At 43.0% G+C, this 19862-nt stretch overlaps 1 protein-coding gene across 1 annotated transcript; it reads right to left on the bottom strand.

The window, feature by feature from the left end:
* Positions 1–300: 300 nt before the first annotated feature.
* Positions 301–17782, bottom strand: SPP2 (secreted phosphoprotein 2). Its single transcript, XM_060107147.1, has 7 exons — positions 17704–17782; positions 17480–17604; positions 10534–10656; positions 9326–9433; positions 3395–3449; positions 2565–2615; positions 301–386 (listed from the first exon to the last, which is right to left on the bottom strand). The coding sequence occupies exons 1-7, from the start codon at positions 17774–17776 to the stop codon at positions 301–303; spliced, it is 621 nt and encodes a 206-aa protein (XP_059963130.1). The 5' UTR covers positions 17777–17782.
* Positions 17783–19862: the final 2080 nt, after the last annotated feature.

Consider the following 19862-nt stretch of genomic DNA (forward strand, 5'->3'; position numbering starts at 1 on the left):
CCTGTGCTCCACAACGGCAGAGGCCACAACAGTGAGAGGCCCGCGTACAGCGGAAAAAAAAAAAAAAAAAAAAGCTACAGGAAAAAGATTGAGGGTGCAAGAATGAAGAGACAGTCGAGGATCAGTATCTGGGAGGAGAGAAGAAAAGGTGGGAGGCCAGACAGGAGCTGAAGAGCAGACTCCAGACGTTGGAGGTGTGGGAACAGCAACTCTAAGACATCCCCATCCTCCAACCCCCCGCTGGTAGCTTCTATCTCTAAATACACTTGTTTTTAGCTGTGTCCCCTTACCTCAAGGCTGTCACTCAAAGCCAGTGTTTATTCTTGCTCTGGGCCACAGGTTCAGGTTCCTTCTATTTCCGGGAGGAAAGCCCCTTCTCATGATCTCTGAAGATAGAAAGGGGATATACAGGCTCTGTCATTCACATCAAAATCTAAGACAACATGGACTGTGTGACTATAAATTAATGAGAAAGGCTGTGACCAGCACCACCAGAGCCCCTCCTGCCAAGAGGCTACCCAAGAACACCATGACCTCATCTTGCTTATCAAGTTCTCCCTCATGCTTGCCTGCACGGTGTGACAGCTGAACCCACTGGCGTACGCCCTCGAGGGCAGAGACTGTCACATTTATCTTTCAGTCCTCTGAGGGATCTGCCCAGGGCTTGTCACACACATTTGTTGAATTAAATTGAATTGTCATGTTCTAAGCAGTCTCTGAGATGGCTGCACCTCTGCATCAGTGAAGGTCCCAATGCCCAAAATGTTTTTAGAATTCAGCTCTGGAATTACCTTCCAAGGAATATAAAAAGGATCAGTCGCATTAATTTATATCCATATAATATTTTTTTTTGTCCCAAATGACATTTTCTCAGTGTGGTAGCCAGCCTCAGAGAGGGCCTGCTGGTATTCACACTCCTGGGTATTCCCCTCCCACATCAGACCAGGGTTGGACTGTGTGATTAATTAATAAAATGTGCAGAAGTGATGCTATATCTCTTTCAAAATTAGGTAATAAAAGACTGTGCCTTCTGTCTTGGGTGCTCTTTTGCTTGCTCATTCTCCTCTCTCTTTCTCTCTCTCTCTCTCTTGCATCATGTTCTCTGGCAGAAGCCAGCTATCATGTTTTGAGGACATTCAGACAGCCCAGTGGAAAGGCCCATATGGTAGGAAACCAAAGCCCTCATTCCAATAGCCCCTGAAGAATTGAGGTCTGTCAACCACCATGTGAGTAACCTTGGAAGTGGATCCCTCAGTCCCAGCTAAGCCTTCAGATGAGATCACAGCCACAGTCAACATCTTCTCTACAACATTTTAGAGACCCTGAGCCAGAAACACCCAGCTAGGCTAGTTCCAGGTTCCTGACCCTCAGAAACTGTGAGATAATAAATGTTCATTGTTTTAAGCTGCTAAGTTTTGTGGTAATTTGACACACAGCAATAGATGACTAATGCACCCAAGTTGGTTATTAATCTGATTAACTGAATTTATTTCCAAAATTAAATCCAAGAGCACATGTTTTCCATCACTACAGAGATTCAAAAGAATGAGCCCTAGACTCGGAAGGTAATTCCTAAAAAAATTGTTCAAAAATGTTCTCAGCAGTGGTCACATTGTTAGAATAACTGTATTTCTCCCAAAGTGGCACATTGGAGGAAGTCTAAACTCAGGCCTTTTTTTAAGCAAGCCTCAGATTGTAAGCTTAGTACTTCAAATAAATTAGGAAAAAGCCTAAGGATGGTCAGACGCTGAGCTCAATGAAACATTGATATCTGTGTTATTCATTTTAATGGAGAACTCCGATCAGAGGGTAAATGTCACAACTCTTCTGTAAAGCAGCATGAAAAAAACAGAGGTTTTAGAGTCTGACAGATCTGTCTCTAAGTCCTGTCTCTGCCCCTCCCTACCTGGATCAAAGTCCTACATTGGCCGTGTAGCCTTGGACTAGTTACAGAAACTCATTAAACCTCAGTTTGCCCATCTACAAAATGGGAAGGAACATAGTGCTGCCTCTCAAGATGGCTGTGAAGTTGAAGGAGAAAACTGTCAAGCAATTAGTAGAGAGTTAGTATTTTGTGTCTACAACAAACAACATGAGTTGTTACGCATTTCTTCTGTGTAAGCAGGTAATACACCTTGTTTACAGTGCTGTCATGAGGGTTAAATGAGAAAAGTGATGGTAAAAGGGAGAAACTAAGTAACTGTTAGTTCTGTCTGCTTGCTGAAAAGTACAGTTGAGGTTGGAGGGCAAAAAGAAGTTTAAAAGAGTTTGAGTTTTTCAGAAAATGCTCCAGATTGGGACAGGAGGCAGGTGAGTGCTGATTTCCTCAGCTAGATTTGGTATTTTGATTCCTGACAAATTTTAAGTGAGTTTTGATGCCTCAAAGTTAGCTTTTCAATGATTTACAAAGCTGGTTTATGAAGGACCGTTCTTTTTTTTTTCATTTTCCCTTAAAATATTTTGCATTTCAGGGGTTTATCTCTTATGACATGAGTTCAGCAGAGTCTGGCTTGATCAGAAAAGGATGTGTTTGGTGTCCTACAGAAGAAAACAGGACCACTTACTAAGTGACCGTTCATAAAATGGCTCACTTCTTGATATGTCAGGAGTGAGACCTGTAACGTAGTACCAGTCATAAGGCAGGCCCCCTCTGCCCACTTCTGGAATGTTCTATGACTTTATTACTGATGCCACAAATACGCTTTTCCAGCAAGGAAGCAGTGAGAGATCACCAAAGAGTTTTGCTGTCATCAGCTCCAATAGAAAAAATCCTCCTATTTACCTATTTTACCAATAGGTAGAAATGCTTCCTAAGCCATAGAACACTAACTCAATCCCACTTCAAATGAGAGACCACTTAAGAAGGGAAAAAAACGATAGTCCTCCCTCCCTGAAGCAAGATTCTTAACGGGATGGTCACCTCTGGTCTTATGGCTGGAGGATTACAGAATTCAGCCCCAGCCAGTCAGAAGAGGTTTAGTCCAGATCCTTCCATCTCCACATTGTTACATACCTGGCTCCTAAAACTGGTCATGCACCCAGGAGGGAACTATCATGCTGAAGCTGGGGGACCCTCTTATGGTAAAAACCAACACCTGTCCTGCCTAACTGGCAGAGATGTTGGGACATGAAATGCAATCATAGATGGAAAGGCTCTGCATAAATATAGAGCTGCCTAAATGAAGAGTTGTAACATTATTGCTTACTGTTAAGAAAGGAGCAAAAGCAAATGTTTATTTTCTGTGATTTCTGTAATTGTTCAAAGCTTATGTACAGATATTTCTCATTTTAAATGACTCCCTGATAACTTCAGTATGAAGCTGATTCACAAAATATATATATATATATATATATATATATGTATGTATATTAAAAAGAACAGATCTCAACTTACCAAGCAGATAATTGTTTCTTGATGTAGAGGATCCCAAGATATCCCCCAAAACCATCTAAGTAAATGTAGGCATTAGTATGTATCAGCACATGAAAGAGAGAAAAAAGAAGGACACTGCAAAATATGCAAATATTATCAGGAGGACTCAGATGTATTATATAATTTATTTTTAATGAAATAAGGCAATACATTACATTAAATAAGTTTATATGGTATTGAACATGTATGTCTAAAAAGGCATGTGGGGAAAAATAACTTACATGAAGTTTAAATTGTCTAAAAACGTTTCCACTAGACTCAAAATGACCCCCAATTGTTGTGGATGAGAAAGACGGAACCTCGTTATATGGACTTGCAAGTCAACTCTGTTTAGGTCAAATCTGTGAGTTTTCTCTCTATGAAGTCCCCATATGTGTTCAATTAAAAAAAAACAAAAAGTAGTCTTCATGAAGCCACTGAAAGCCCATAGTCACAAAGTAAGGTGGCTGCTTGACTCACAACCTTTCTACCAGGTGTCTGGGCGACCTACCTGTTACCCTCTCCATCGTGAAGAGTCAGTTAGCCTGCTGGCTTTTGTCAGAGTGATTGGTCTAGCAGGCAGCACAGTTTAGTGGGGGAAAGAATAATCTTTTCAATAAATGGTGCTGAGACAACTGGATATCCACATGCAAAAGACTGAGGCTGGACCCCTTCCTAATCAAAATGGACCATGGATCTAAATGTAAGAATCACACAAACAACAAAAGAAAAAAATGGATCAACTGGACTTCATTAAACTTTAAAACTTTTGTTCTTCAAAGTGCACCATAAAGAAAGTAAAAAAAAAACCTCACAGATGGGAGAAAATATCTGCAAATTGTGTATCTGATATGGAACTTATATACAAAATATATAAAGAAGTCTTTCTACTCAACAAAAAAAGACAAATAAGCCAATTTAAAATTTGGCAAAGGAAATTTTTTTTCTTTTTTGGCCACTTTGCACAGCTTGCAGGATCTTAGTTCCCCAACCAGGGATCAAACCTGCGCCCTCGGTGGCAGTGAAATCGCGGAGTCCCAACCACTCGACCGCCAGGGAATTCCGACAGAGGATTTGAGTAGCCATTTTTCCAAAGAATATATACAAATAGTCAATCATTGCTCATTAGGAAAATGCAAATCAAAACAATAATGATGCACCACTTCACACCCACTAGAATGGCCAAAATTAAAAAGACAGACAATAATAAGTATTCATAAGGATGTGTAGAAACTGGAACCCTCATACATTGCTGGTGGGAATGTAACATGGTACAGCTATTATGGAAAACAGCTTGGCAGTTTCTCAAAAAGTTACACATAGAGTTACTTTACGCCCCAGAAATTCCACTAACAGGTAAATACCCAAGATAAATAAAAATATATGCCCACACAAAAACTTGCACATGAATGCTCACAGCATCATTATTTACAGTAGTCAAAAAGTAGAAACAGGGCCTCCCTGGTGGCGCAGTGGTTAAGAGTCCGCCTGCCGATGCAGGGGATACGGGTTCGTGCCCCGGTCTGGGAGGATCCCATATGCCGCGGAGCGGCTGGGCCCGTGAGCCATGGCCGCTGGGCCTGCGCATCCGGAGCCTGTGCTCCGCAACGGGAGAGGCCACAACAGTGAGAGGCCCACATACCGCAAAAAAAAAGAAAAAAAAAAAAAAAAAAAAGTAGAAACAGGGACTTCCCCGGTGGCGCAGTGGTTAAGACTCCACGCTCCCAATGCAGGGGGCCTGGGTTCAGTCCCTGCTCAGGGAATTTGATGTCGCATGCCACAACTAAGAGTTCTCATGTCGCAACTAAGGAGCCCACCAGCTGCAACCAAGACTCAGTGCAACCAAATAAATAAATAAATAAATAAATAAATAATTTTTAAAAAAAGATATGTATTAAAAAAATGTAGAAACAACCCCCATTTTGATGAACTAATGAATGGATAAATTAAATGTGGTTTATCCATACAATGGGTTATTATTCGACAATGAAAAGTACTGATACATGCTATAACATGTATGAACCTCCAAACATGCTAACTAATATAAACCAGTCACAAAAGAACACATATTGTATGTTTCTATTTATATGAAATGGCTGGAAAAGGTAAATCTATAGACAAAGAAAGTAGATTAGTGGTTACTAAAGGCTGGAGAGAATGAGGAACAGGGTAAGGGGTCTTAGGGTTTCTTTTCTGGATGACGAAGTGTTCAGGATTTAGATAGTGATGAGAGTTGTACAGCCTTATGAGTATACTAAAAACCACTGAACTGTACACATTAAAGGGGTGAATTTTATGGTCTGTGAATTATTGAGTTGGCTAAAAAGTTCATTCAGCTTCTTCTGTAACATCGTATGGAAAAACCCGAACGAAATTTTTGGCCAACCCAATATATTTCAATAACAGTGTTATTTAAAAAAAAGGGGGGGGGGACACATGACAACGGGAATAATACCAAGAGGTATCTCCAGCTGGAGCTAGAGAGAAATGCTCTGTTTCCTCCTAAGTTTAGACGATATGAATCTGGAGTAGCTTGTAGTCTTGCCTCCTGCTACAAGGAGAAAACTCATTTGCAGTAAGGGGAGGAGGGACAGAGAAGGAAAAAAATGAATGTGGCCCAGATAGTGTTGACAGTCACTAGATTGAGTTGTCCAAGAGGACAACTCCTCCCTCTCCTTTCTAGGAACGTGAGCCAGGAATTATCTCATTTTGGCTTAGGCCACTTCTAGTTGAGTTTCTATCATTTGAAATGGGAGAGAGTAAATAAATGAAATGCCTGTAACTCTCCTCCCCCGAGTTCAGAATTCCTGTTCACTCTTCCTCAGTTTCTCCTTTTGCACTGTTTTGGGTCTCATGGCTGAAAGTCTAGCCAAACCTCATCCCGTCCACTTGAAATCAGAAGGATGTGTCCAAAATCAAGGCCATTCATCATCCTACAGATGTTAGCATTTCATCATGTGGTTGACTGAAGTGCCATACAGAAATCGTTTATCCTCTACATACATCTTTTTCAAAATTAAAAAAGTAAAAATAAAAACTGCCCATAATTTAAATATTTATTTGGTTAAGAGAGGAGAATATTAACAATTTTAGAAATTTATTTGTTCAAATCTTTTTACAAAGCATTTATACTTATTAAAATTATGTAGTGGAAAACCGGAATGTTTTTGTACTAGAGACAATTTCTCTCGTTGTATGCTTACCAGATATTTTCCATTTGAGCTAAGTCCTATTTCATAATAATTAGGATGTTTGATCTTATTCTCCATGGCTTCCATCTTTCTTCACATTATATTCCTTTCTCTGGAAATTCTTTTACTATCTACATGTTTTTCAAGTGGCCTTTATGTTCATTACTCTGGGATATTGTTTTTCAGTTTTCTTTCTTTTATTCCCTACTTCCAACAATGATTTATTTGTTCTGTGTCTAAATTCATTCCAGTCAATTGTCTTTCATGTTTGTAGTATCATCATTTATTTCACTGAAAATGGTTAACAGCTGTCGTCTAATTTTTTTTTTTCTGTTTCATGTAAGAAATCTATTTTAGAGTTGCCAGGAATTACTTTAAATCTCCATCTGCTTTCTTCTCTTTCTTTCAAATTGCAGAATCCTTTAATTTAAGGAATTTTTTCTTTGCTCATAATTCTTTATGATCTCTTAGTCTTTGAGGCAAAGCAACCTGGGAGTTTATTTTAAAATCTTGTTTGTTTCCGGGACTAACTTAACTTAGTATCAGAGTCTTCTTACAAAACTTGGGACTGGAAGAAAAGTGAGTAGTCTTCAGTCTGCAGTTAGAAAGTTGCAATAGGTTTGTGGGTTGTGCAAACAATCAGAATCAACTTTCCAAATCAGAGATGGAAGAGGGGTTAAATTAGGGGGCCACTTATTAACTTCTAATGTGTTAAAGGTCATAGAAGAACAGGCATCCATTTCTCTTGACATTCACCACTAACTCCTAGCTCTATTTGGCACTCTCTCTCACCTGCTCTGCCAGCCTCCCAGTGCCCCCATCCATTCTTACCTAGTTTCAGTCTGTTCTTCATCTATTCTGTCACTGCCCTACTTATAACCCTTGAATAGCCCCAAGCCAAGGATCCTTGACATGACCCATGAGGTCCACCTTGACCAGGCTGGTGTCCTCTCCAGCCCCACCCTTATGCCTCTCTTCTCATATTTTTCTCCCAGTCATGATGGATTTCTGTCCATTTCTACCCATCAGCTTAGCTTCCCTCACACATCAGGGAACTCTGTCATGCTCTCCCCTGTGCTGGGAATCTCCTCATCCTTCCCCTCCACACCCTGTGCCCATTGTCCTGAGATCACCCACCCTCCAGCCCCCCGGGGAAAGCTCGCACTGACCCCACACAGTATTGCATCCTCTTGCTACGAGCTCCTGAAAGCTTGCTTGGTAGTCAGGGTAACCCCTGCTTAATGGACACCCCCAGACTCATCCACAAATCCCACAAGAGCCAGAGCAGTGCTTCTCTTGCTCTCCACTGTCTCCTAGCTTCCCCCATATAAACCACAAAATCAATATGCACAAAATGCTTGTGACATGATGCTTGGTCCCTGTCACTTCTGGGTTAGCTTGGCCAGGTGTGCACCACTGTGTCAGCTGTGAAGCACATCTCACTTCCTGGATACTTTACTGGAGTCGAGGCCCTGGGTACCTGAACTAGCATTAAGGAGATAGGATCCAGAAATCCCCTGGGGATTGACCCTCAAATGTTGCCGGTGAGAACGAGATTGATCAATAACCTTATGCTCAACTGAACACTTTTGCAGAATTCTCCTTCCAACAGTGAAAACACCCCTGTAACAGGAGTTTCTCACTCCTTCCTAATTCTAAAATGGACTTCCATATAAAATATGTAAGTCCTGGGTATGTTCATAATAGAGGAACATTACTTTTATGTGTAATTCTTGAAGTTGAAATTGTATACTCTTTTCATGTAATTTTCACTACAGATTTAAATCTTGAAAATTTAATAAAAATATACATAGAGAAAGATATCATTGGACAGATTTGGCTGTATAATGGTAGAAACATTTTTTAAGTAGCAGTCAAAGATATTATCCATTATGAATAAACAAATAACTTAATGGTTATGTTTTTATCCTAAATTAGAGTCTAGAAGCTTCCTCCTCATATCATATTCCTGACAATTTCTTCCTCATTTTTCTTGTATTCATTCAAGTATTGAATGAACATTTATCCTGTATCAAACATTGTCCTAGATGACAAAACAAACATTCCCTGCCCTCATTTGATGTACATCCCAGTAAGGAAAGCAGTCAATACACAGATGAATAAGTAATATAATTCCAAGTCAGAAATGTATGTATTACTGATTTCACAGTATTATTGCAGATGAATATCAGTGCAATTGAAGGAAAAAAGATGTGTCCTGCCATTTACCAAGCAGCTATTACATACCAGATTCTGGACCAGATCTTTCACGTCCATCGACTTACTTGGTTTTCTCAATATCCTATCGGGTGGTCTCTATTACTGGCATTTAACAGATGAAGAAGCTTCAGATCATGGAGATTAAATATCCTGACCTAGGTTGCAGAGCTGGTAAATGAACACTGATGTATCAAAAGTTCTCCTCTTCATTCCACTAAACCACAGAGGCAGTGAGATGCATACTTAGATCTAAAACTTTGAAGATTTGCTCATTGTTACTTTAAGCTCATATCCTAAATCTTAGGAAAAGAGAGAGAATTGGAAGAAGTAAGGGATATTGAACATGAGATTGCAGTTGTAAAAGGGAGATGCCAGCTGAGTAAGCAGAGCTATACCTGAGTGATGCTCCAGCTACTCTATCACACCGGCCTGCCTGCCACAGACCCACACAGACCCTAAGAGGTAGGTGCTGTCCCAAAGGATGCCGAGCCCCTGCACTTACCTCTTCACTGCTGTTAGACTCGGAGCTGGAGGACCAGTGGCAGCGAACCCACACGTCCTGCACCTGCTCAGCAGACACCCGCACGGTGCTTCTGCAAACAGCTGCTGGCTGGAAAAGGGGAAACAGTGAGTTCTATGCCCGGCAGCTGGTAGAAATGGTTAGGACCTATCTAAGAAATCAGGCAACACCATAGGGCTTGACGCAATGATGCAGACAGAAAGGAAAAATTCACAGAGACATTTCATTTTTCCAAAATGAAAATTTCTCAAGACCTAAGCAGACACAAATGATGATTTAAATATCTCTTAGGCTTTTGCTATATTACAAGCCCTGAGGGAACTCAAATGTTCCCTTCCTGAGCACTGAGTGGGTTCCCTTGAATGGTTTCCCTTTTGAACAACAAGAAATGGGAAGATCTCCCAAGGACCCTGCTCTCCCTTGGCCTCAGATTTCGTTAGAAACAAATGCTAGTGACACCTGGGTTTGGGACCTTTGTGGAACAGAGCCACAGCGAAAACTCTCACGAAACAACAAAACAACAGGTCCTCTTATCAGGACTGACATCCCTGTGTAACGACCCAGACATCACAATGATAAAGTAACAAAACCCTGAGACCTCGAACATCTGAACAAGAATGCCTCGGACAGTGAATTTGGGGTGCCTCCCGTCCCTGGGGTTAACCAAGCATGCGGCCATGTGCTGGTCACTGGGGAGATGAAACTGACCACGCTGTGGTCCTGACCCCCATGGAGCCCAAGCTGGTGGAGGAGACAGATTTTATACAACAGTCAACTATAAAACAGTACACCTCGCACCAGGAACACAGCTGGCATTTTAAATTCATTTAAAATAGAATTTGAAATGTCTCTGGGATTTTTCTTGGCTATTGGCCTCTTCATATTCACTTTGCCTGGAACCATCATTATCCCTATTTTTAAACAGCAGAAAACTGAAGCAGCAGGGATTAAATAATTTGCCAGGATTACTCAGGACTGTGGACTCCAGAGCTTGAGTCCTTGACCACTGAGTCATGTCGTCCCTGCCCAGGGGACAGCGTGGACACAGTTAGTGGTGCCTCCCAGGGTGTCCAGACGCCAGGCAGTGGCCAAGCCCTCTGTGTGGCTTTGAATCAGATCCCGGTGATGTAGGAAGACAGGTGCTCCCTCGCGTTGTTTTCTGGCCTGGTGGCCTTTCCCCCAACTCTTACCATGTAGTAGCCCCTCTGGAAGTCACAGGTGGCGGGGTCTTCCCCAGAACCCCTCCTGCACGTTGTCTCTCGGATGCCAAACTCTATGTCCATGGTCAAGCTGTCCTCATCCAGGATGTTGACCTTCATGAAAACAAAGCGTCAGTTTGCCATAGATGTGTTTCTGAAGGTCACGTGCTAGAAATGTGTCTCCCTGCACAAGGAGAAGAAGTGACAGAATACCCCACCACTAAAGCTTTCAATTGTCATGGCAATCACCCAGTTCCACACCCTCATTCTGAAGACCAGGGGAAGAAGTGCTTTACCAAAGGCTCACAAGACTTTACTGAGACAATAGGACCAGAACTTGGGTGTCTGGACTCCACGCTAAGCACTGCTGCTAATGACTTACATTTACGATGAATCCTCAGGATTTACAGATTCCGTATTTGCAAATTTGCCTACTTGCTAAAATGTACATCTAACCCCAATCAGTACTGGGTGACCTCACAGCCATTCATGAAGACACTCTGGGCGGCAAAGAACTTGAGTCGCCAGATGCACATGCTCCCGACCGGGGTCAGATAAGGTGATGCTCAGGCTCTTTGCCTCAGCAACCAGACCGTACACAAGTCAATTTCATGGTCTACTTTGTGTCACAGTTTTCTCATTTTTGTGCTTTTCCTTGGTGGTTTTGCTGTTTAAATTGGCCCCCAAGCCTAGTGCTGACAAGCTGTCTAGTTTCCTAAGCACAGGAGGGCTATGATGTGCCTGACGGAGGAAATACATGTGTTAGCTGAGCTTTGTTCAGGTCTGAGTGAGAGCGCTGGTACAGTGAGCTCAATGGTAACGAATCACCGTATATATTAAATAAGTCCTTAAGTGGAAACACACATAAAACAGGCACATATTGATCAGTTAACCGAAATGTTGTGACCAGAGACTCTCAGAAACCTAACCCTGAATTTCCCCAGGATAAACGGCTCAGGATTCACTAACCCAGTGTTCGCAGAATCTTTATGGAATATAACTGCCGCGAATAACTGGAATCAACTTATTTTAAGTGCCAACGTATTTATGAGATTCAGAGTTAATATCTAATATGTAAAAATTATCAATAACCAGGGTCATAAATAATGGCAAGGCTGAGTTTTTAGTCCTACTTGTTTTTAGAAAACTCTGCTTGTATCAGCACTCCTCATCCTGTGTCAGAAAGAGACACAAAGACCTCCCTATCCCAAGCTTGGAGCTAGCCACTTATTTCCAAAGCAAAATCAAAGTATTTTAAGTGTCATTTTCCTAAAAGAATGCTCCATACTTTCTTAATAATTCCTGAAATAAGTAAGTAGCAAGTACATCTCTGCTGTACAGCGTTATCCAGCCCCGCTTCCCGGTTGATCAGTTCGGATCTATGAACAAGATTACACAGTTTTCCACTCCTTTCCACCAAGGGTGGGATACTGGGGGTACCTTCCAAACTTCCTGATGAGTGTGCTGTTCTGATGACATGGACGTCTCCTGACTTACTAAATGCCCACTGTGTGTGCTGCACCAGAAGCACAGCAGGGAAGACCCCACGGAGCTTAGATTCCACCTGGGGCAGGGTGGTGGGGCACCACACAGCAAACACACTAAAGAAAATTGAAAAAGGACCTTCCAGATGGCTATAGGGTTAGGAGCAAAAAAACAACGTGGCAGTGGGGATGGAGAGCAGATAGTTTAGACGAGGCACCTGAGAAATCCTCCCAAGGAAGGTATATTTAAGCTGGGACTTAAAGGATGGGAAGGAGCCCATCGTGTGAGGAAAAAGCAGAGCCAATGTCCTGGGGCAGTACAAGCCCAGCGGTGGTGGTGAAGCAAAATGAACAAGAGGAAAACCAAACACCCTGAAGTTGGAAAGGAGTGTGCCAGATAGTTAATGGTCCCGTAGCCCATGGGAACAAGTTTTGATTTCATTCTCATTGCAATGAGAAGTTCTCAGAGGCTTCTAAGAGGTAAGATCTGAGTCACCATGGCTGCTACAAGGAGAGCACACGGGATCAGGGACAAGATGGCAGCAGGGAGGTGGGCTCCACTGCCTGACCCCACCCCAGGCTCCAAAAACGCCTTCCCTTTGAGGTCTTGAGCCCATCCTTTGGCAAATTTGAGTCAACCCACACATTCACCTACTGCCCAGTGGGGAGAGAGGTGGCGACAACACTGTGACAGCACAGACCACTTGCAGTTAGGGAGTAACGGGATAGTTTGCTTTGGAAACGCGTGGCCAGCTCCAAGCTCGGGAGGGGGCGTCTTTGTGTCTCTTTCTGATGCAGGATGAGGAGTGCTGATACAAGCCGAGTTTTCTAAAAACAAGTAGGATTAAAAACTCAGCCTTGCCATTGTTTATGACCCTGTTTACTGATCATTTTTACATATTAGATATTAAATCTGAATCTCTTAAAAAAATTAAAAACTCTTCAGCTGGAGAGCATCAAGCAGGCTCCCCCCCACACACACACCCAGATCATGCTTCCACAATTTCTTAAAGCAACCTGATGAAAGCAAACTGGCAGGACAAAAGCTTAGTTTAAAAGGTGAAAATGCAGGGGGTTTGAGTACTGATAATTTTAACTGTGAGATGATTTTGCAAACTTTTTGCATCTCTAAGCACTTTTAAGCACCCTTTCCAGAATATGGAGAAAAGTCAAATAACTCTGTTTTTTCATTTGAGTTCACTTTCAGCCAGTGAATTTCTGCTCTGTGTTCTTTGAAAAATGTGGGACAACCCAAATACTCAACCATAAGGAATCAACTGGAGAAAATCCCAAACCCAGGGTTACGGCTGAAATAAATCAGAGTCCTTTACAATCGGTGTTACAGTGTGGTCCTGTTTTTTTTTAAAAATATATTTTATACCCACATATGAAGAGAAAAGAATCAAAAAAGTCATCCTGCCACATGTTCATAGTGGGTGTCTCAGAGGGCTGGATAATGAATGTTACTTTTGGTTTTCTGTTTCTTGTTGTATCCTGTGACTCTTTATAATGAGTATATTTTGATTTTTTTATTTCAAAAAGAAATAAAAATATACAAGCCATAAAATACCCATAACAATTCCTTTTGGAGAGTACAATGTTTAATGTTATGTGTCAATTTAGCTGGGCCACAGTGTCCAGATCTGTGGTCAAACATTGATCTGGATGTTTCTGTGAAGAGGTTTTTGGATGAGGTTAAAGTGGTGGACTTTGAGGAAAGCAGATTACCCTCCTTCATGTGGGTGGGCCTCATCCAATCAGTTGAAGGTCAGACTAGAACAGAGACTGACCTGTTTCTCAGCAGGAAGAAATTCTGCCAACTGACGGCCTTCAGACTTGAACTGCAATGTCAGTTTTTCCCTGGGTCTCCAGCCTGCTGGCCCACCCTGCAGATTTTGGCTTTACCAAGCCTCCACAATAGTGTGGGCCAATTCTTTAAAATCAATCTCTCCCTGTCTCTGTCTGTCTCTGTCTCTGTCCCTCTCTCTTCTCTGCTTCTCTGGAGAAGAAGAGAAGTGAGATCATTTAGATTTTTCAAACTAAGCCCTTATGATTGGACAAAAAGTAAAGCTCAGGTATAGCTGCCTATCATACTGTAGAAAGCCAAAAAGCAAAACGTGCAAAGAGGAAAGGTAAAAATGGACAGAAATGGGCATAGACACATAAAGGATCCCAAAGCTTCCGTGGCTTTGCCCCAAATGTCCCAGAATCCATCTACTCCTCACCTTCCCCACACTAAGAGGCTCAGTTGCCATAGGTCACCATCTGCTTCCCACAGTTGCTGTCTGGGCTTCCTCCTGGCATCCCACTCCACACAACAGCTGCAGAGATCTTAGAAGGTCTTCTTGCACTTTATTTAAAACCTCCTCCCAACTACTCCCTGCAGGAGGTCCTCCCACGGCTGGAGGTTCTCGTCACTAAGTGAGTCTTAGCTCAAATATGGCACCTCTGTGGAGATTTCTGTCCCATCTGACAGCTACCCCAGCCCAGGCCCGGGCCCATCCATCATCCTATTTTATTTTCTCCACAGGACTCCCCACTCTCTGAGACTACCTTCACTTATTTATAGAATTTGCACCCCATTCTCCCTTCATCCCCTCCCTCCTCTCCCTCCCCTCTCTCTCTGCAGTGGTATCTGAGCTCCATGGGAGCACAGTCTGGTCCAGCCTCTCTGTTCCTCACCCCCAGCACAGGGCCTGTGTCCACCTTTCCTTTCTCTGCTTGCGTACATTGAGGGAACAGTCTGTGTGTGCCTAGTGTCAATGTGGGAACAAGGACATCGTTGTGGCTGAAGTCACATTTCCCCATGCTTTCCCATCCTTTTTAAACTTGGAACCCAAGAGTTAAGTCACTTACAGTCAATTGCAAGAGCATTTGATCCAAGTCCCTGGTAAATCGCAGTTGTTCTTAACCCTGACTACACATTAGAATGACCAGGAAACATGTAAGAATATGAGCCCCACCCTCAGGGACTGGGATTTAATTAGTCACCATCCTGCCTGGACATCAGGAGTATTTCAATCTCCCACATGATGCTGATGTGCAGTGGGGTCAAGAAGCACTGGGCTTATGAAGCAAACTCAGGGATAAAGTAGCGGGGCCTGACCCCTCGTCCTAAGCCCACTGAACTCTACCCCAAACCTCCTGCACATACACAAACATTACCAAACCACTTATTTCCTTCGGACATACTCCTAGAAATGAAACTATGAGATCTAATGTTATAAATATTTGTTATTTTTAATGTTTAACGTGTTTATAAACATGCTTAACAAATTGCATGTTTGCAAAGATAATTTTACCAAATTACATTTTCTCTAGCAGTGTCTGAGATTTCCCTTTCACCTTTTCCCTGGTTATCTTTATTCTGATTTTGTCAGCTGTCGGAGAAGTGACATATTTTTCCCAATGTTTCAAGCTCATTTGTATTACTATTTTGTGCATTGTTTTGTACCCTCAAGGACAGTGATCTGATCTGTTCCCTCATCTCTTTCCTGAGGACTTTGCTTAGTTCTGAGTGGATCTCTCATGGCCACTGTTATGAAGGGAATTGGCATATTTGGGGCCATCTTTAGGGTGTTTATAGAAGGCATGACTAACGCATACAACAAAGCAAAATGTGAACCACTTCTAAGAAGAAAGATGTATCACCAGGACAGATCAAAGTAGGAGAGTTTTCCCTCCACTGGGAGAAGAAAGGAAGTTTTCATGGAAGGGACATGGTGAATGTAACTTGGTCAATGAATTTGAATAGTGAGAAAAGGCTGGAAAGAAACAAGAATAGACAGAATTCCAGATAGCAGAGCAGCACACAGGAGGCGGAGGGGCATCTCCCTCCTGTGTTCTCACTAAGGATCACACGCCCACATACACAGGTGTGTTTCTTTGCAGGTGCCTGTGTGTCTGGGCTCAGGTGTCTGATACCAAGATGGCCCACGTGCTGGAATGTTCTCTGGATGACTACGCCTCATGCTAGCTCGTCTCCACTGGCCAGAGTTCCATGGTGTCAGTAACTGGTTCTCTGGGGACCTGTCCTCATGTTCTTATTCACTTAACTGACTATTAACTTTCTTCTGTAGCAAGCACTAGCTAAATTACAAGTAAATCTAAACTCATTTGCAAGCTTGGCAAGAGGACACCGATTGCCCCGCACCACGTGTGGATTTCATTAAATGCAACAGATGGAAGCCCAAACAGCCAGTGTACGACGGAGGGGTTCTTCACTCTGTCCAGTCCTCCTCCAGAAGGAACTCACCCTCTGGCCTGGCAGCTGACCACACGTATCTCGCCGTGCTCCCGTTCCACGGCAGCCAGGCCAAGTGACCCCAGTCTGGCCACAACAGCCTGGTTCTGGGCTAGCTAAAGCATCATCTTTGTGACCTATGACCCAATTAGAAAAGACAACTGGGACAATTCAATTAATTTCCTGGGAATCTGGAAATAAGAAACTGAGCTAGTTTATGAAGGAGTTGGGTCAAGATGAATGTATTGTATTTAGAGACTTGAGCTATGGAGCCATGAGCTGTGTGCCCTTCACAGGAGGAGAGGGGACAAGCCAGGGGTGTGCCAAGGTGGTGCCCGACAGGGATGGGAGAGGTGAGCATGAAGGTGGAGAGGAAGCAATGGCCTTCTGGCCTCTGCGAGGAAGCGGCTGCTGCCTGGACCCCTGGCCATGTCTCCACAGTTCGCAGTTCCCAGGCGGCCTGTCTGCAATGAGTTCTCATTTGTAGGACCAGGAACTTTGCAGAAGCTCCTCAGCCCCCATCTTAACCTAAACTCTCTGGCAGGTATTTCTGCTGCCCACCCCCCCGCCACCCCTTGCACGGGACGATGAGCAGGCGGTGAAATCACCTGGGGCCCAGCCAGGAGGGAGGCGACCTGCAGGCTAGTTTCTCATTTCCTTGGAAGGATAATTCTGTGTTTCTTTCTTTGCCAATCGCGGCCTTAGTCATTGGAAGCCCATGAAAATTCATCTTTTCCCCATTTCCCCAAGCTAACAGGAAACAGACTATTACAAAATTGACAAAGCAAAGTGGATTTCTTTGGCTCAAAAGCCAGAATTTATTTCCTATAAGTATTAGGAGCAGAACTGCTGAACTTGAAAAAGACTCATTTCTAATAAACAAGCAGTTTTTAATAAAATATCTCAAAAGGAACCATGGGAGCTTTGGGTCCAGAAGCAGGATGTACAGAGGCTAACATCTGGAAATAGGAAATGATGCCAGAGGGAAGAAAAATGCAAGAAGAATCAGTCATCCGAAGTAGCTTTGAGAGCTTTACGACAATAATTATAATTAAATCCTTTCTCTATTAAAAAAAAAAGAGTGTGAAAGAGATGAGTAGCTGTTATCTTTTTAAACTGGAAAATTTTTAACTTGTAACCCAAAAAAGGACAAAAGAAAAAAACAGAAAGCAGTATAAAGAGGACTAGAGAAGACATATCAGGCACTTACTCTTCTAATTGAGCTTCTGAATGCCCGAAACAGATAGGGGCTCAGCGACTGGGAATTCACTTTTGCCACGGAGGCGCTGACAGCTTCCTTCAAGGAAGACGGGTCATAGTCATATACGGGAAAACCTGGACTCATAAACACATGAGGACACAGTGAGACAGGATGCATGGATGAGGACAGCTCTACATCATCAAGGGCAGGTGGCCTGACCCTGAGCTCCTTACCTGCACAGTAGTGGAACCAGTAGTTCGTTCCAAGGACAAACATAATCAAAACCTTCATCACCATCTTCTCCATTCTGGGAAGGATAATTTCAGTTCCGATCCCAGCAGACTGTGTCTCTGTGCTTTGGGGGTGACCAGTCGTCCTGAAAGCAGCTCTTTATTAAGTGTGACCGGCTTGCTCACTCCGACTGAAGCAGACTGTGGCTTCAACAGAGACAGTTGATCCTGCAGTCAATATTTACAGCTGCCTTGTCCTAGGGAAAGGGTACAGTTTGAGGTCACTTTTGAAGTTTGGATCTCAACATGGGACTTTAGCCCGCAGCAAAAGCCATCAAGAGGCGGGGACTCCACGTACACTGTTTGTTCTTCTCTAGTTTAATTTCATCCACATGGACTGCCTATTTCTCTTTATGTTCATTTCATTTTTGGAGGGAAGGGATGCAACCTTACTTTCAACAAAACAGTTAATTTTACATTTTTGTCCATTTAATTCCCTCTCATAGTCCTAAAGACCCTGCAGTTGACTGTTTATAAAAAATTGTGTAGTTATTTCATGATCATACTGGAAATTATGACTGGAAAGGAGAGAATTTAATCTTTAGGACTTAAATATGCCAAACAATATGCAATAAAAAACAGTGACATGCCTCCATGTCCACCAACCCTCTCTGCTAATGGGCGTTTTCGCATCTCACTTGGATGATAAGGTATTTGCATATTGATGAGTCTCATGCACTATAAGATCCCAAGGTAGTTTGTGAATCATTAAAATGAAGAGACACTTTATAGTAAATACAGGTTGTGTTACATGCAACTCATGGTGATCTTATTCCTTGAATTCACGCATAAGAAGCTGTAGTGTTCTGGGGCTCAGAAATACCTGGATCAGAATCCTGGCTCCATACCTGTCAGGCGTGTACCCTTGGGCATGGTACTAAATGTCTCTGAACTTCAACTTCTTCACCTATAAAATGGGCATAAATGGTTAGATGTAAAGGTGTATTATTAGTCAGGGAGGCACAGAGAGAGAGAGAGAGATTGATTTTAAGGAATTGGCTCATGCAATGGTGAAGACTTGGTGAGTCCAAAATCTGCAGCATGGGCTGGCAGGCTGGAGACCCAGGGAAGAGTTATAGTTTGAGTCCAAAGGCCACCTACTGCCACAATTCCTTCATGCTGAGGAGATCAGTCTGTGTTTATTCCAACCTTCAACTGATTGGGTGATGCCTACCCACAATATGGAGAGCAATCTGCTTTCCTCAGAGTCCACTGATTTAAGAGTTAATGTCATCTAAAAATTATCACAGAAACATCCACAATAATGCTTGACCAAATATGTGGGCACCATGGCCAAGTTGACACGTAAAATTAAGCATCACATAAAAATTAAATAACAAACCTTTGGAAGAATGCTTGGCAAATTAATGGCTCAATAAACAGTAACTGCTGGTAAGAATTCAATTCAATAAATATTTTTTAGTATCTGCTGTGTAAAAGGTAAGAGGTCCAGAGAACATCAACATGAACGAATCATCTAGGTCACTCTGCTTAAACAAGGCAAATATAAGTGCCAACAAGGGAAGCATAAATTGCTATGAGAATTCTGGGAGAGGGTGGAGACTTTGGCAGTTTGCTCAGTCCTCCTGACTTTGGTGGTCTTGTGTCTCTTTGGTTAACAGATGCAGAAGTGCCCAACAGGAGAGAAGGAGACTCAGGCCAGGAAGAAAGAGCCGACAGGAAACCACTGGGAGAGAACTGCAGCCGTTTACCAAGGATGTGGTGTGGGGCAGTGATGTTCACCAGAGGCAGGTTGGGCACTGTTACCAACATGGAGGAAGAGGAGGGGGGTGGGTGGGGGACAGGGGAGAAGAGATGCTGGGTAGATTTAACAAGAAAGATATGCCTTACAGGAAGTGCAGTGATACAAAATTTTAATTATTGCTACTATGTAAGGAAATTTTTTTTTTGCGGTAGCCGGGCGCGGGCCTCTCGCTGTTGTGGCCTCTCCTGTTGCGGAGCACAGGCTCTGGACGCGCAGGCTCAGCGGCCATGGCTCACGGGCCCAGCCGCTCTGCGGCATGTGGGATCTTCCCGGACCAGGGCACGAACCCATGTCCCCTGCATCGGCAGGCGGACTCTCAACCACTGTGCCACCAGGG

This window comes from Mesoplodon densirostris, chromosome 8 (genome assembly GCF_025265405.1).
Source record: "Mesoplodon densirostris isolate mMesDen1 chromosome 8, mMesDen1 primary haplotype, whole genome shotgun sequence".
NCBI lineage: Eukaryota > Metazoa > Chordata > Mammalia > Artiodactyla > Ziphiidae > Mesoplodon > Mesoplodon densirostris.

What these genes read in the sequence shown, in the direction of transcription:
- SPP2 (XM_060107147.1), bottom strand. Translation starts at nt 17,776, where the DNA reads ATGGAGAAGATGGTGATGAAGGTTTTGATTATGTTTGTCCTTGGAACG. An exon ending in TCCAGAGGGGCTACTACATG is followed by an intron (nt 9,434 to 10,533) that starts GTAAGAGTTGGG and finishes CCCCTTTTCCAG; the next exon opens with CCAGCAGCTGTTTGCAGAAG. An exon ending in AGTCTAACAGCAGTGAAGAG is followed by an intron (nt 3,450 to 9,325) that starts GTAAGTGCAGGG and finishes ACATTTACTTAG; the next exon opens with ATGGTTTTGGGGGATATCTT.